The 18,548-nt window shown below is 41.4% G+C and overlaps 1 protein-coding gene across 1 annotated transcript in view; it reads right to left on the bottom strand.

Annotated features, from left to right (window-relative positions):
• Positions 1-5,438, bottom strand: part of gfra4a (GDNF family receptor alpha 4a) — a 526,172-nt gene extending 520,734 nt beyond the window's left edge. Inside the window, exon 1 of the mRNA XM_034194878.1 lies at positions 4,740-5,438. Coding sequence (XP_034050769.1) covers positions 4,740-4,794 — 55 coding nt within the window. The 5' untranslated portion in view covers positions 4,795-5,438. The remainder of the gene's footprint in view (positions 1-4,739) is intronic.
• Between the last annotated feature and the right edge of the window lie 13,110 nt (positions 5,439-18,548).

Raw genomic sequence — 18,548 nt, 5'->3', positions numbered from 1 at the left:
GACATTCAGTAACTTGAAAATGTTCATCTTTCCATCCACTGACATGTAAACAAAACTGTATAAGGACAGTATAGTGCAGCAGATAGCAGAATATTTACAAAGGAATCCTTCAAATGGTGATGCAAGCACCAAATTTGGCACAAATACTCCTTAGACATTAGTCTTTTGAAAAAACAAACAAACAAACAAACAAAAAAAACAACTGGCCACTTGAATTTTCAATAGGCGGCCAGATAGGGGTCAAATGAAGAATTGCACAGGGCTCATAATTTAAAAATGCTTCAGTCAAATTGAAAACTATACCATATTATTTGTCTGAATATAAAGATTCCAAAAAGATATAGTTTGGACTATCTGTGACTGAATATTATGGAGTTATGGGGTAAAAACCTTAAGAATCGGGACAAAGGTCAGTTTCAGTTTGTACAGGAGTCAAAAGTTAAAGTTAATTCAGTTATGGTAAAAACTGACGCAAAATATTGGTTGAACTAATAAGGTTTTTAAAATGAATAGTTTGCACCATGTGTCATGCTTCGTTATTAACTTATGGGGTAACATATGTCATGTTATAGATTCCAATGGACGTCAACATTTTTTTAAACTTTACTTTGGAAACTGAACATTCAGCACAGTCAAAACTATTACTAATCCTATTAACTCAACCAATAATTTGTATCACTTTTTTATCAAAATTGGAGCAACTTTAACTTCTGACAACTGTACAAACTGAAATTTACCTTTCTCACCATTTTTGCTATTTCTTACCACATAATTCCATAGAATTCAGTCATAGATAGTCCAAACTATACCTTTTTGAATTTTTTATGTACAGACAAATAATGTGGTATAGTTTTCAATTTGATTGGAGCATCTTTTCATTTTGACCCCTGTGTAATTCTTCAATTGACCCCTACCTGGCCACCTATTGAAAATTCAAGTGGCCAGTCTGTATTTTTCAAGAGCAATGTCTAAAGAGTATTTGTTCCAAATGTGGTGCTTGTATCACCATTTGAAGGATTGTTTCAGTTGTCTGCTGCATTTGTTAGAAGTGATGTTAGATTTTTAGGTTGCTGAATTATTCATAGGTATAGAAAAATGCAGAAACTCTGTTTACAAATGACTGTAATTTCAAAATGTTTAATGGAATATTTTTAAGCACATCTTAATTGTAAGCAGCATGGTGGATTAGTGGTTAGCACTGTTGCCTCACAGCAAGAAGGTTGTGGGATTGCTTCCTACATGTGACCTTTCTGTGTGGAATTTGCATGTTCTCCCCATGTTTGTGTGGGTTCCCTCTGGGTGCTCCAGCTTCCTCCCACATCCAACAACATGCAGGTTAGGTGGACTGGAAACGCCCTATGACTGCTGGGATACGCTCCAGCCCCCCAATAACCCACAGTAAGTAAGTGGGTATAGAAAATGGATGGATCCTTATTGTTTCAACTCTAATGTGGTGATATGCAGAGGCAAATTGACCAAAATTGTGTGAATGACCAAATACCTTTGGACCTGACTACACTTATTGGTTTAAAATGTGTTTGAGATTTTCCTCACCCTAAACAGAAATCTGCAAGAATGCCATCTCTGCTTTGTATGGTGTTGACAATCCAATTTCATGCCATTTCGTGATGGCATCATGAAAAGTAAAGGTTCTATTCCCTAAGACCAAATCACACCATCAACACCCCAAAGCAGCGAAAAAACGAAGCAAAAAACAAACAAACAAAAAAAAAAAACTACAAGCTCATATTCTTGCTCTAGATGATATTTGCTGCAAGATCTAGCACCAAAACAATTGTGGAATTGTTGTTATTTGGTGTATGTTTTGTGGAGGACAGCGCTGACCTCCAGCTGGATGCTGCCTGCTGTAAGCCAGCGTGTGTGTTGCACCTGCTGACAATCCTCAGCCTGTAACAGTGAGAAAAAAAGCTTCTACGCTATGAGATTTGAAGGATCTCTCAAAAAGCTTACCCGATTCTATGTAATATCTGATTTTATGTATTGAGCTAAACATATAGTTTGTATGGAACATTGCAGCTCTTCACTAGCTTATTCATATATTATTTGACAGTACGGCTGAAGCTTGATGTGCTTTTGTGCAACTTTAGGTTCTGAGGAATGGAGGGGTGGTCTCATTTATCCATTAGTTGAACTACAAATGAACTATATACAAGGAGTGCATTCAGTCACGTGCATACAACTGCCTTTTATCCTGATGACTGACCTTTGATCCTGATCATGACTTTGAACATAAATGTGATTTAATTTTGATCCTGATCATTGACCTTTTATCTTGATGAGCTACTGATCATTGATCTTGATGAGTGAGCTTTGATCCTGATTGATAAAGTTTGATAATGAGCACTGACCTTTGATTCTGAGTACTGATATTTGATCCTGAGCCATGATCTTTTATATCCTGATTAATATTTATGTGTCTGAGCAGTGACTTTACATGTCTGATCATATCTGCTGGATCGAAGCATTCACAAAGCATTGAGGCTCAAAGTCAGGTCCACCCACATATTTAACTGGTTCTTCCTTGAAACATGCCTCCAAACCTCCACCAAATATTATTATTATTTTTTTTTTTTTTTTTGTAAAATCCTGTTAACAATACAATCCAGCTTTGAGGATCAAAGTCAGGATCACCACTTGATTTGATTCCACATCAAACTTCAATGGGTTCATCTTTAGCACATGCTCCACCCCTCCACCAAGTATTAAAATTGGTTTGTTAATAGTTTGTCTGAAATCCTGCTAAACATCCAAGCAACAAACAAACAGACACTAGATGCAAGTGATCAGATAACCTCTGTGGCAGAGGTAATAATTTAGATCTGGATCATCTTTACACAGTGAAGTTCATATATGTTTCAGTAACGGTTAAAAAAAGAGAAGAAAATTCAATATTGATCCTTACCAGTGATGACATTTCAGCTACAACACTATATGCTACACTTTCTCAAACATGATTGAAAGGTGCCTGATTGCTGAGGACCCCAGTGAGTAAGGGGGGGTCACCCACATAACACACGATGCGACACACAAACGGTTGATTTTTAGAAGAGAAGGGTTAAGGACAGGTCTGGTTGAGTGATTACCACACAGTAGGTTCCATGAAGTGGTGGCTGCAGCAACATGTCGAACCTGCCCAAGCTTCCAAACCCCAACTGTCCTGAGGGTTAAGACTCAAACTGTACAGTACCAATACAAAATGCAATAAATACATTACAGACAACATATTTTCCACCAGGATCAAAAATATGAACACACAACCATGGCGCACATGCAATTCTGCAACAAACTGACACACCACGTGCACTCAAGTTGCCTTTGTGGATTGCCGCATGCCACCTTGCTGTTCTCTGTCTAACAGTGTGTTGTTTTGATCCCCAATGTGGGTGATGGATGGTATCATGAGCTCAGTGATGGGACAAACTGCCATTCTGACACGTCTGTTTGACAAGGTGAACATATCTGCAATGAGAAGACTCCCTCCTGCTGTTTACTTACCCACTCACCACATCTCCCAGAGTGACAGCACAGCGCTACCACACACATGAAGTGCAAAGTGAGAGAAGACAGGGGGGTCATTATACCAGTAACAGTCCCTTTCGGAGAAGTGTGACAGACAGGGTTGCTGGGGGGATGTGTTGTACAGAAGGAAACCCAGAGTTTTATGCACTCCACATGCAAGGGTGTGTTGCACAACACACAAAATGGACCCTGAGATGTGGAGCTGTCATCATCCTCCAGGACATAAATCTCACATATCCAAATCCAGCCATCAAGTCCAGCCTGCAGGAACACCCCCCAGCCTCCCCGCAGTGGGGTGACTTTTGCACAAGCCAGTGCAACACAATCAGTTATTACGCACAGATGCGTGATAAATTAAATTCAGACAAGCAGAAAGCAATAGGAATGACTTACAGCACCTGCACAGTGAGCAGGTAACGTGACAGAGGTGATCCTGCACGCGCACACTTCTATTGGTCAGGTTCATGATTGAAACAGTCGAGTCGTCCTCACGCGTGCACGTGCACGCGGCAGCTCCTCCCTCCACATATACGCACATCATATGCAATATAGCTCACCTGCGCAGGCAGGTGCATACGCACGCACGCACACACACACACGGGCTGGTACATACAGGACACTCTGGGGCACGCTGCATTTTCACCGTCAAATCTGGAACAAAACGTTTTAGTATTGTTGTGTTTCCATTCAGTTGCCTTAAAGTTTGGATGCAAATCTGCTTTCTGCAGGAGGAACATTTGGCACGAGGATCTCCAGCCTGTCAGTCCCATATCACAGCATTATTTTGGGGGGGAGAAGTGAAAATAGGAATCCGCACTTTATAAGCACACATTTTTGGGGTTTTACATAATTATTGTATGGCCTTGCCTTACAATATAAAGCGCCTTGGGGCAACTGTTTGTTGTGATTTGGCGCTATATAAAAAAATTGATTGATTGATTGATTGATTGATTGATTTTTGTATGCGTAATGGGACGGACCTGCAGGAAAAATTAACGTCCCATTGTGCAACTTTGCCAAAAAAAAAATTCAATTAAAGAAACAAAAAATGCGCATATCAGGTAAAAAAAAAAAAAAAAAAAAAAAAAAAAAAAAAGTTGCAGCAATGAGATCAGGATGCAAACAGGTCAAATATAAGCAGCAAAACAAGCGCAGATTTCACACAAGTTGAAGCGGATCAGAAGTGTTTCTGAACTTACCGATAAGCGCCAGCTGCAAGAAGTACAGTCCGAGGAAGTCCATAACGGAGCGCATGCAGCGTTAAAATCAAACAGATGCAATCCGGGGTCGGCTGAGGGTGTGCGGCAATCAAATTCAATTGTTGGTTGAAACTGGCACCAAAATTGAGACCGAAAGAATAGCAGCTATTTCTCGAGCGATGACTGGACACTTACACTGACGCCGGAATCCACAGCAGTGCGCGAAAAAACGGCAGGGCAACACACCATCATTTTGTTTTTCTTTAAACAGTCCAAACTTTTGTCATGGTGCGCCAAGGAACGCTGAATCGCGGTGTCCGATCACTGCCAGAGGACCGAGGAGGGGACAGCGAAAATCTCACTGAGCATCCCTGTCGCATCCGTGCGTCCTGAGCGGCTCTCCTCCTCTCCGCCTGCACCTGCGCGCCGTCTGGAAAACTGCGGATGATTCACAGCGTGCGTTGCTGTGCGCACTCCGACAGCCCTCTCTGTGAGCTTCTGTGGTCCCAGCCGGCCCCCAGCTGCCCAGCCCAGCTCGTTTAAAAATCCAATCTTGGCCGAAGTTGAAATAGGACAAGTTAAATCGATAGTCTATTTCATACGGCTATAAAATGGAAACAATAAACGTGCGTAAAATGCTGTATGGGTGGGAGGACCGTATCCACACTTCTCTCAAAGTAGGTTATTCTCTCCCAAACGAGAAACTAACAGTCCGTCTGCATCAGAATTATTGATCTGGAGAAAAATCTTTTCGGCTTGCATGAGGAGGAGACAAAACACAGCCACGTACGCGCACAGTGGCTGCGCCTCTTAATGGGAAAAATGAAGAGACTATTTAAGCAGCCAGCATGTGCCGTTTGAGGCTACCTGCTGTCTGATGTGCTCCTTGCAGCCTCCCTTTAAAACAGAACAAAGAATCATCTATTTTCATCTGGGTTTTGGGGACACTGCGCCTGAATGACATTCTAGACACGTGCACTTTCAGTTTGAGACAGCTCAGGATAACTGCAGAATGACGGAGTCAAATCAAGTCTGGGAGCATGTGCTGGTGCCCATATTCATTTATTCCACCACACTGTGGAAACTTGGGTCCTGGACAGCGACCACCCAGGCAGACAACAGGTCCAACCTCACCTCTGAAAAGTGAATCATGGGCATCCCCTTGGCCTTCTCCAGCCACCGGGGTCAACACTCAGGCACCCACACTGACAAAAGTGAAACACAGTGCACTTCATTCAAAGTACTTATTTACATTGGTCTAATAGAAAATTGTGGTTTCCAGTTTAAATCTGCTGGAATCACTTTACAAAATCATAAATATACATTGTGAGAAATTAAAAAAATATCTGTAACAAATTACATCAATTTTTTAAAGTTGATCCAAAGTATCATTTTTTTCAGTGTATGGCAAGGTTGATCATCCACACTGTAAAAAAGAAAAAGTTGACAAAACGCAAAATATCAAGGCAACATGATGCAAGACATTTGAGTTTTCTCAACTTTTGCCTACTGTTGTTGAAAGGTTTACAAGTTCTGACAAGAGTTCTGCCAACTTGGATCTTCTTGTTCACCTAATTAGGATAATCCTGGAAGGCTAACGAAGAAATTCTAGTTTCAGTGCCATGTATTTCTGCCTTCACCAAATGCAGATATTCTTGTTAAATAAACATACAATTATTCCTTCAATGCCATGTATTCCTAAATTCACCAAACAGATATTCTTGTTGAATAATCATACAATTCTTACTCCAGTGAGTTGAAAATTTAGCTATATAAATAAAGGAAAATGTATGTTGCTGTAATTATATTTGAAATGTGCTCAATAGATACTGAATAAAACAAAGCACAACTGAATATTATCTGAAATCTTATTTATTTGATTGAACAGTGCCTCAACAACAACATAATGTTATGGGTAGTCTGGTCAATTTCTGTAAACAAGTATTGCCGGCTTCTGTTTTTTTGGGGTACTTCGAGCACTCCAGCAGACATGTTAAAATTAAAATAAAAGAAAAACAAAGTATGTGGAAAAACAAAGTATGTGGAAAAAAGTGTCCAGCAACACAGTCACTCATTCACACACACACCCTGACTGTCTTGTAAAAGTTGAACTTAGTGACTTACACATTAAATAAAATAGTGCCACAAATGATTGGCTGTGTACCTAGACACTGAAGTTTTACATGGGCATAACTATGATAAACTAGAGCAGTTAAAAGTCCTTAGAAATTTTACAATCAATGAACAGGGAAGCAACAAGTAAAACACCAGTTCAGTGCTTCTTGTGAACTGGACAACACTACAACATATCTTTTAAAATACTGCATGACAAAATTTCACCATATACTGTCAACAACATAGATTCCTCTGACTAAAATTGATATTTCTAATAAAGATTTACCCACTTAACCTTCATATTGTCCAACCAGGTCAAAACAAATTTGGCTTTGGAGTTTCAGAGGACAAGTTGGGACATGCCTATCTCGGCTTTCAGTGGCTTACCAGTTGAGTGAGTATAACAGAAATTGTGGAGAGCTCGGCATGTCCCAACTAGTCCTCTGAAACTCCAAAACGGAGGTGTTTTTTGTCTCGCTCCATCGGCGAATCTGTCGTGACGTGCGAAGCCTCCGCGCGGCTTTCCAGGACAAAATCTCTTGTTAAAAGTGAAATCTGCCGGAAAATGGCTGATGTCCAGCTCTTGTTATAACCAGAGAAATTGCACACGATGGTCTCGGATCCATAAAGCAATCTGTTTAGAAATGAAATGGTCTTTTCAGCCTGTCGATCGCGGCTCGGAGCGTGGCGCGCCCTGAGGTGCTCTGGGCCGTCTTTAAAGCGATAGTAACACGCCTTAATCTCTGTGAAGCCCTTTAAAATTTTCAGCGAAAGCCATCTCAGTTTTTCAAATGGTTTCCAGCTGCCTGTCTCTAACAGTTTCTGAAAAAAATCTGATGGAACAAAGCAAAAATCATTCCGCCATTTCCTCGCAATGAAAATCCGCAGAGGGGGCTGGACCACTCCTCCCCCAAAGCCTGCCCACAGGCGAATGACGCAACCGACAGGCGTGAAAAAATTCACGCATGCGCACGAAGGTTCAAGCTTGGCTGACGTAAAACATATGAATCAAATCCATATATTTTTTGCATAAAATAAGGTCGGATTGTTTTCTAACAGACCTCGTAGTTGTACTTGCATTACTTGTCTTTTTGTACTTACCAAGCACTTCAGGAAAACCTTTGTTGCATCTTCTCGGAGGAAAATGAGCAGGCCTCTCAGTGCTGCTGTCTTTCGGTGGGACACAATGTTGGATGTCTAAAGAGTGTCCAGCAGAAAACAAGCACTTCAATTAGTATAGTAACGTAGTGTACTTATACACAATGCAACATCAGAACTCTTTATAGTAATGAAGATAAAGCACAGCTCAGACCCAGTAACGTGCAAAAAAAACAAAAAAACACTGCAACCATGTTAACAATTTTACTTTACTTTTACAATAAAAATTCTGTCAAATCAAATACCGCCAAATAAGAACATAAAGCAATGACTGCTGACATTCATTTTTACTGACACGTCCACTAATGTGTTTTTGCTGCCGCCAACATCTTTTTCTGTTTCTTTTATGAGAAAGTATGTTCATACTCTTAAAAATGCCAGGCAAAGGAGCACTTCACTCACCTGTTCATCAAGTTTATCCAGGAGGTCTTCCATCTTCTCACCAAGAGCTCCCTTCTTAGACCGGTACAGTTTCAGCAGGCCAGGCACAAATTTGTCAAGGGATGCATTGAAAGTCCCCAGGAGGTCTTTGCTTGTGATGCGATGAAATTCTTCAGATATCTAAACACGACAATCAACAAAATACTGCATTTATTCAGCACAGAAAATTCCTGGGTAGCTGTCTTGTGCAGTCTGCACCATGTTCAATGCCTGACCACGTTATCAACAGCAAAACCTACTTCAAAAAGCTCTCATGAATACATCTTTTTCACAGGAATGGAAATGCCCTCCACAAAAACCAGTATCAATATGCAAATGTATATTATCACGTTCCAGTGTTACGCCTAAACCTGCAAGGATCAGATTTTGTGACCTGCCTTAGTATTCTTTCCCTAACATCTCAGTCTATAGAAACCCTATTTCCACCAGTAAAAGAAAAACAAACTCCATGCTAAATCAAAATTATGAGACCGAGTCCAAATTATAACTACTTTAAATTATCATCTCATAATGACTTTTTATTTCACAATTTCGATTTAGCATGGAGATTCTTTTTTCTTGTAAATGGCAGAAATGGGCTTCCACAGGAGTGAAATGGTTAAGGTAAGAATATTAGGACAGGTCAAACCTAATGAGTCACAGATTTTGATGTAACACTGGTAAGAAAGTATGGCATTTGTAAACATGGACCTTGAGGATGGCCAATTCAATAAAATATGACTATGACACCCATTATAGTTGCAGTAAGTGATGTACTCCTTGGGAGGACATAAAACAAAAACACTGGCACTACAAATTTTCGTACTGATGATGTAGTGGGTGCACTGTGTTGGAGGGGCCTTGAGTGAAGTGGTAGGGCTAAGGTATAATAAAGGTTGCCAATACATTACCCCAGCAAATACTGTACTTCTTCAATTATAGTCAATCTAGTACAGGGGTGGGCAACCTGTTCCAGAAAGGGCCAAGAGGGTGCAGGTTTTCTTTGCAGCCACTGACTCCACCAGGTGATTTCACTGATTAACTGATTCCACCTGCTCAAAGTGATATTAATCATTGGAATCACCTGGTGGAGTCAGTGGCTGCAAAGAAAACCTGCACCCTCTTGGCCCTTTCTGGAACAAGTTGTCCACCTCTGATCTAGTGTAATAACTTGTGCCTAATTTGAATACCAGAATTACTAAATAGATTAGGACAGCCTTACCTCCTCAGAGGAAAACAGTGCAGGCCATCTCTCCTGGACCTCAGATACCATAGGTTGACACTCCACGACCTCTCTCCGCCTGAGGGAAAATGTCAGCGCCATCTTCTGCTGTATGACTGTTATGTTCTTTTTGTTGTGTGGGCCGCTGAAGAGGAGGTACTGCTGGCCCACCACCACCAGAGGGCGCCCTGCCTGGAGTGCGGGCTCCAGGCACCAGAGGGCGCTGCCGCATCATGGGAGTAGCCTGGGTGACAGCTGTCACCCATCACCAGACACAGCTGTTCCACTCAGCACAGAGGTATATCAGGAGGACGGCGTCTCCACCTCAGTGCCGAGATATCGCCTAAGACTAAGGTAGTATTCTCTGCATTTATATATATTAACCAGCTAAACCTATTAAACCTTTTCAGGACTGGTGACTACAGATAGCTTCACTGTTTTGGATAAGTACTCACCTTCCTGCTGTTCTTTGACAAGAGGTGGAGGCGGCTTCTCCCCTCTCCGTTACTGGGTGCGGTCATCCACGCCTGTGTGTTGTCGCTCTCTCCTGCCAGCAGTACCGGATCCGACGAGCGGAGGCAGTGGCCACCTGGGAATTCGGGACTTGGCGGTTCCAGTATTTCCAGGGTTCGGTGGCAGAGGAGATCTGGGTGGTTCCGGTTCGACTGAGACGGACGTCTCCTACCTTCGAGCCTGCCCACACGACACCAGCGGATTCGACCCCAAATTGTGTTTGTTATATTAATTGTGCCTGTTTCACAGAAGTAAATCTTGTTATTTACCTTCTCCATTGTCCGTTCATTGCGCCCCCTGTTGTGGGTCCGTGTTCCAACACTTTCACAACACTTTTGTTTCGTCTTCATTTCATCGACCAAAGCAACTCTTTCCTTTTCAAGAGTGGAATCATCATGGTGTTGTGGATGATCTGGGACATGATTGACCTCTCCACGTTTGGGCTTTTTAAGGGTGAAAGTACTGCCCTCTTCATCTCTCCCTTTTCTTTTCCTGTTTACATTTACCTCATTGCAGCCTGCTTGACGAAGCTTTGATCTGTAGTTTCCAAGTTTGTGTTTGATACTTGCTTTCCATCCCTCGTAGCCTGTGATGCTACCTGGCTCCTTCAGACATGGATACTTGAGAACCAGCGCAGAAGCAAGTGACTCCAGCTCATCTTTCTCGGGGTAGCCTTTACTTTCAAAAGCTGCCTGTGCAGTTTTATCCAAAATCTCTGTCTTCATGTCTCTTGTCACTACAAGGCCCTTCTTAGATTTTTCATATATCACATTAGCCTTACACAATTTCAGTTCAACATCATATGAAAACTTTGGGATAGGAAATGGAGAGGGCCACTCTGAGGCATGCCTTAAGTTCATCTGGATAGAATCGGTCCAGCTAGGCCTGAAATCTTCAGAGTGAACACTTACTGTGTCCTGGGAGGAGACTGAAGCAGAGGACACTGAAGCAGTGGATTGGTTAAGTGGAGATGAATCACAATTCCACATTATATGCAGGACTGCACGCTCAGATGGTAATTCAGATATTGCCGTCAAGTTGCACAGTTCATTTCCAAACTCTGGATCCTCGAACTGTAATGAGAAATCACCTGGAAGTTCAAGTCTCTCTTTAAGTATATCAATCAATTGCCCCACAGATGCTGGTACTTCAGGAAGGTGGACTCGCCGGGCATCTCTGGAAGAAAGAACTACCCGAAGTAACAAAGTCTGAAAAGACGAGAGAGAAAAGGTGGGAGAAAATTAATAGTCAAAGTTGATTAGAAGACAGTGGACACCGATATCATACAGCTGCAAATGAGGACCTTTTTCCAGATCAATCTGCTGATTATGTTTGATTTGCTAATAATTTAGCTGACAACTGTAAAAAAAATAAAATAAAGCCACAGTCTATATCACTGTACTCAACTGGCCTATACTTGGGAAAGACCTTCAATTCATTCAGCACAAAACTAATACTTAATGAGACAAGAAAGGAGATAAGAGAGACAGAGGGGGGTGAGTGGGGAGAAGAGAAATAGTAAGGAGAAGAAAGAAGAGTGTGGAGAAGAAAAAAAAGAGCAAGAGGAAAGGACTGAGGAAGGGGAGCAGAGGACAATAGAGGAGAGGAGAGAAAGAGGGTGGATGAGAGAGAACATACCATTTTGAGTTGCTTTAATGGAGAAGGAACGTCCTTGGGGTCACTATCAGCTTTCCACCAACTATGTATGCTGTTAGAGGGTGGTAATCCGTCAGCACATCTGGATCCAGGGCAAGAAGGTCAGCAATGGTGTGTTCAATAAGCTCATAGGACCTGAAATGTTCAATGTACCAGGAAAACAGTCTTTTACAAATGAATGTCACCTCCTCTGCATTGACAAGAATGGTCACAATCTTATGAAATTCTGGGAGGCCACTGCATTGTCCAGCAGATAAAATCATGCCTGCCACATACTGTGTCCCACGCAGGTGAATCGTTTTAGACAGAGACATACCGTCTAGATGAGGGTACTTCTTCTGTATTTCACACTTGAGTGATGGATCCAATTCTGAAACCCTGACCACTTTCACATTTTCAACAGAGTTTTGGCTTGAAAAGGTTTCCACTATCCAGATGGTATGCCATCATCTGCTGGTGTTTTGAGGAAAGAGTGAGCAGCACATTTTTCCAGTTGTGAGTGTCATGGACCACATTTTTAAAGAAGCTATGTTTTGCTTCAAATCTCACTGTCCACAATTCCACTAAAGGCCCATAGCAGCGAATAAGATGTGGGTATGTGGGTAGTGGTCGATGAAGTGGTGTTTTGGCCTCAGTCTGAATTCTGGAAAGGTACGGGTGAGAAACAGGCGATGATCCAGTAGTTTCCAAGATAAATAACCTAATGCTTCCTCAGAGAGTCTGTTTGACACAACAATGTCAACAATTTCCTTGAGGTCCATTAAAATCTCCCATGCTGGCTCCTGTTCTGGTATCTTACATCCAATTATAAAAGGAAGTAAGCACAGCAGTGTTCAATTTTCATGTCCATTACCGGCAACTGTTCCTTTTTCAAAGCTTGCTTTGGGAATTTTTTTAGGCTTGTTTACTTTGTCTGAATATTTGTAGGGAAATGATTTTATGCAGTTGTTCAATGCATCAAATGTAATGAAACCTTTTGAAATCAGATTTTCAAACATAAGGACAATTCCAAAGGGATGACTCCTTCAAAAAGGTCATGCCAAACATCTGGAGGAAATCCGGTTATTGGGTGAAAGAACAGTAGATGTTTTGTTGTGTGTTGGGGGGGCGTGGCTGGATGTTTTGGTGTTCTTTTCTTTTCTTTGCTCTCCAGGTGGCATGAGGGCTGATTTGTCTGTGAAGAAGGTGCTGGCTGAAGAGTCTTCACCCTCATCAACATCATGGAAAGCACCTGTGCTTGGTGCTCACGTGCAACCTGGACGACTTGCAGCTGAAGCAGATAATTGGATGGCGTTCTGCATTTAAGTCATGTGTGATTCAAGCAGAACTGCCGGGAACTCGACCTTGTGACGTTCGTTTGTGAGACGCTGAGGACCGCGCCTGGGTTGACACATCGAGCCCGTGAAGCAGGGAGGGGTGAGGACACATGCTGTCAGCACACACGAAAGGTAATTAAGTGTTTAAGTACTTGTTGATAGTAACTTGGTGTTTTGTTACACAGTGTACTGGAATTGTAAAGAGAATTGCGTAGTTTGCTTCTCACTGCTGTGGCGTGAAGGATAAGTGATCCTCCACTTGTTGTGAGAGGCTGCTCATTTGCATAAAGTAAAAAAAAAGGACACTGACCTGAGTGTGTTGCTGGCAGCGTGTGTTTATTGGAAGATATAGTTGTATCTGTTGATTTACCTCACCGTCTCTTTGCTTCACAGAGAATCAGTTTGTCGTGTCCACCTGGGGGTGTTTGGCGGTGGTAGGAAGTCCAGGAGCGCCGGCTTTAATCCTTGCGGGCGCTGGAGAGCGAGCCGCGGATCACTCCACCAGAGGGACGTTGTTTTTTTATGTTTACACTTTTAAACACAGGTGTATAATAAATAGTTTTTGTTTGGAACCGTTTTCTGGTTATTTTTAGCGCTGGGTCCTGTCTGACGCAGGTTCGCTCCTCAATCCGCGTCGACACATAACATGTTTGCCCAGTACACATTCCCTTTTTACCCCATTAATACTTTGGAGGTTGTCATTCTGCCTAAGCTCTTCCAGAAATTTATTGTGTTGATCAACACCCCTCAATTGGAAATCATTAACTTCAGTGGTTGCAATTTGGTCCCGACTTATCAAACAAAAGCGACAGAACTTGTCAACAGTAAAACTTTCATAAAAGCCTGCCAGACCGTGTGTACCAAGGTTATCGGCACTTACACAATATACAGTGCCCTTAAACTGACCCACAACTTCAACAAAAATTCCCTCTTGTTCTAGACACCTTATATCTTTAATCAATGGCTCAAAAAACTTTTCATAACCATACTGTTTGACATCCACACTTTTACCTAAGAGAGCTAGCTGAATTGAACTGAGATTCGATCAGAATCTGGCTGGTAAATTTAGAACTACCCAATATACTGCAGTAATCTTATGAAGTTTTCTAGACGTGCCCAGTGGGTTACAAACTTCAAAATCATCAATATATAATGCCAAACTGATACAGAGGTTTTGCTGTCCCAGTAGCTTATTGTCCTTGTAATACTTGCCGTCTTGAAAAGACTTAAGGTGTCCAGATAAAGCTTCTTGATTAAATACAATTTGGTTCAAAAAATCTGCCCGGCTGAGTAAAGTCTCAAGTATCTTAGTGACAGATACATAAACAAAAGAGTTTTTATGAGCTGTGTTGTACAGATATTCTGTGGGTTCTACAACAGAAAAGTGCTGTTTGAAATATATATTCCTTCGGTGATCTGTAGATAGGGAACCCTTCTCTACTGTTGTTAAAAGGAGTGGATTAGTTTGAACTATAGCATTAGAAATTTCTTGCAAAACACAATCATTTACTTCAGTTTCATGTTTTGAAAGGATCTCTTTGACACTGCTGAGGGTATGAATGTTAGAGAAAGACAGCAGGTTACGCAAATCCTCTACAATCTTTTGTGTTGCAGCTCGAGAAACATGCAACACTGTTTGCATACACAGAAAGAGAGAAGCCAATTTGTGTTCAAGTGTCTCACTATCCACATCTTCTACAATCTCTTCAACCTCATCTGGTCTCACAATATTATAAGCTGGTGTTCCTACTTCACTATCAGATTGCTCACTTTCAATTATCTTATCTTCAGGAACAGCTCTTGCAATTGTTCGAAAATCCTCAAGTGTACAATTTTTATGGTTTCGACTTCTGTGAGAACTGAAGGTTGGGCGAATGTTTGTTTTAAAGGTACACCTTAGAAAGGCACATTGTACAGTTTCTTGGTTCTTTAAATGATGTCCAAGATGGTTCCAAAAAGTCTTTTCACTGCAAATCTCCTTAAAATCACACAATTCGCACTGAAATATTGAATTTTTGTGGATTTTCACTACTGAGTGTGATCTTGAAAGATGTGATCGTAATGCTCCAGATGTTTTAAATACACATACACAGTCTGTGTGAATGCAAGGCCAATGTGCACCTTGTCCGTGATGAAGGCGAAAATGTTTCAGAAGAGTCTCTTGACTGGAGCTTGTGAATTTGCAAAATCTGCACTGCATGAAATCCACCTCTGACAGAAGAGACACATAGGACACAATCAGTTTTGGTAAAAGCACTTTTGCAACAGTCCCTGTAATTTATAAACATAAAATAACAATACAGCTCTATTTCTCCAATGTGTGACATTCCATGACTGAACAGGCAATATCCAGGATGAATTTGTCATACAGGGAGATGAGGATTTATCAAATGGCCAATGTAATTTTCGGACAGAAACGGATTCGTTTTGCTCTGTTTCTGTGTGGGATGAATCTGTTATGCTGTGATCTTCATCACACACAGAGAAATGTAGAGAATTGCTGAGTGAGATGTTTTTTTGGAAATGCACCTGCTTCAGGAGAGGAATAAAAAGCATCAGAAACCACTAATTATGAGCGCATGTGTGCAGAGAGATTTACAATCATTAGTACTTTGCTGTGCTGCTAACTGGGACGTTAAACACATGCGACATGTCCTTTAAATAAAATTAACGACTCGTCGGTTCCTAAATTAGTTGTCGACGGTTTCAATAATCGGCGTAGTCGTGACTAGTTGAGCCAGCCCTAGTCATCACTACAATATTGTTGCATATTGATAAAGGTATTTGGTCAAAAACATTGTGATATATTCTGAATGTTCTTATAAGAAAACATGATGGAAGCTTAAGTTTGAAAAGACTTTAAAATATTACATATTAAACTATTAGGTTAAACTTATTGGGATTGATATCTACTGATATGAAAAAAATCATAAGAATTTTTATCAATATTGCTTGCAGCCCTACTTGTCTGAAATACTATTCTAACAGCCAATATGGTTTAAAATATCCACATATAACACACAGAAGGAATCCCTAGATGCAGGAGCCAAATACATCAACAAGCCAAAATCCAAAGACAACACGTAAAAAGTATGTAGGGAATCATATTAACTTATTTATGACCATACTATATCATGATAACATACATGACATGTAACATAAATGCAAATGTGAATTCAAACATTTGTCTTTGTTACTATGATAAAAATACAATAATTGTGAAAAAATAAATACTATCATTAATGTAACATTAACAACACAATTATTCCTCAAATATTCTGTCTCCTTTCCCCTTATTTAAAAACCTCTGAAAATGTAGCAATCTTATAACAGAGCATGAAGCACAACTTTAATTTGTATGTGACAATTAACTTTCACACCGGGTCTGCTTCGAGCAGCTTGTGTGGTTTCATGACGACGCAGGAATGTGTGCGTCAGGTGCGCGCAGCGGGGGAGGGGAGGGGTGAGGCGGCAGAGGAGAAGCTGCAGACAATCTGACCTGCGCCACTGTGCATTCTGATTTCTCTCTTCGTTTATATTTGTTCTTGTGCCGAGCTGCAGGTCTGCGCTCATCTTTCCTCCTTTGACCGAGAAATGTGCGCGCGCGTGCGTGCGTGCGAACGAACGTCCGTGTATAAATGTGGACATGTCCTGTCTGTGGCAATCAGTCTGCAGGACGTATGTCCTTTTTTCCTTTATTTAACACAATTATGAAAGAGTTGGAGCTGAGAGTGAGAACTGCAGCAGCCAGACATTTTTTTTTTCTTTTAATTGTTCACATGTGCACGAGCCAACAAATCGTCTGTGACTGGACTGGAGATGTCAGGACTTTTTGCCTGATATCAGTCTGTGAGCAGGACTTCTATGGACTTTTTTTTAAACACAGTTGTGAGAGAATTTAAGAGCACGGAGCTCAACGCAGAAAAAAATTACACGTTTAATTTTTGGTGTCTGATTCGCTTCGTCCTTTGCGTCCGTCACTGTTCTGGCGTTGAAGTACTTCATCTCAGCACTGGGTTGCTTCCATGTGGCGTCGTCATGACGGCGCCCAACGCAACTCGAAGCAGGCCGGTGTGAAACGGACTTTAGCACAGAAGTAGGTCAAAGGCTGGAAATGTTGTTAGACGCTTGTAGAAAACGCTAACAACACATTTAATTAGCTTACCTGCTGGTGCAAAATAGTCCCGCTCCCACTTCTGTCAAGAATCTTCTGGCATGTCCTCCAGGTCTTGTTCAGACAATGTGCGCATGCGCACATCAGTCATCTGCGGGTTTCCCACGGCTTCCCGCCTTCACTCAAAAAATCTACTCAAAAGTTGCTAATCTTTGTTCTGCTGTTTAGAAAATCCTAGTTATGACAACAATGAGGGAAATTTCCTGGGCAGACAAGTTTTTGTAGGTTGCAAATGTAACGCTTTATTTCTGACAGTTTAATTTGAAAACTTAAATGAAATCAAGAAATACTAGTTACCGTTTTTACAGTGCAATAGTGAAATGTGCCACATGGACAAAATGTCAAACTTGATGCTCCCTCACAATGCAAGTGATACTCCTCACCTTAGTCTCTCTCTAACCTGCTCAGATGACACAAAGTCATTCCAGCAGTACCCAAGCATCCTCTGAAGAGACCTGTAATACCAAACACATCCAGTCGCCGTCAGGTCAGTGGTTAGTGTCCAAGTGTCACAATCATACAATAAGACAGGAAGCACCAGGAACCAAAAGATATCAGCGATGCCAAACACTTCTGTCCAGGTAAGTATAAGCTCTTCCCAGGTGCCTCTCAATCTCAAAGGATGACAATTTTAAAACTCTTTATATTAACCACTGCAGTTATCTACATACCTGAATTATCTTAAATGTGTTCAGGGGGTCATTTTGTGCAAAATTTGATTTGATTTACCACTTATATTTATGGCTGAAGTTTCATCTTAAACATCCTCAATTATCCACACTTAGGTCTATGTATGGAGAATCTCCCAAGGTAAAGGAACAATGTAAGCAGCCCTCATACCTGACTGAATTTGGTGCAGAGATTTCTTGAGCAGTACCTCGGCATGGCCACCCATGCCCCTTTGAACATGTTCAAAATTTTTAGGAGAAAACTGCTTTGGCTTTTGAGCTCTGGGGGCTTATCGCAATCTGTTTTTCAGTTTTCATGCTGAGCACAGAAAGAACTATTTTGAGATATCAAGACTTGAGGACAGAGTAACCAAGTTCACCCAGAATTATGTTGAAATGGGCAGAGCCTGCCCCAAGTGTGGGTGGGGCTGAGGTGGCTTGGAGTCCAATTTCCTCCAAAAGAAAATACTTTTCCTGACTCTTCCTGGGTGGTATACCTTCTTGGGAGGATTCCCCAATGAACACTGCCAGGTGAAAGCTACTTGGCGAAATCAGCTGAGGTGCATT

This window comes from Thalassophryne amazonica, chromosome 19 (genome assembly GCF_902500255.1).
Source record: "Thalassophryne amazonica chromosome 19, fThaAma1.1, whole genome shotgun sequence".
Classification (NCBI taxonomy): Eukaryota; Metazoa; Chordata; class Actinopteri; order Batrachoidiformes; family Batrachoididae; genus Thalassophryne; species Thalassophryne amazonica.
This window is presented reverse-complemented; position numbering and strand designations above follow the sequence as displayed.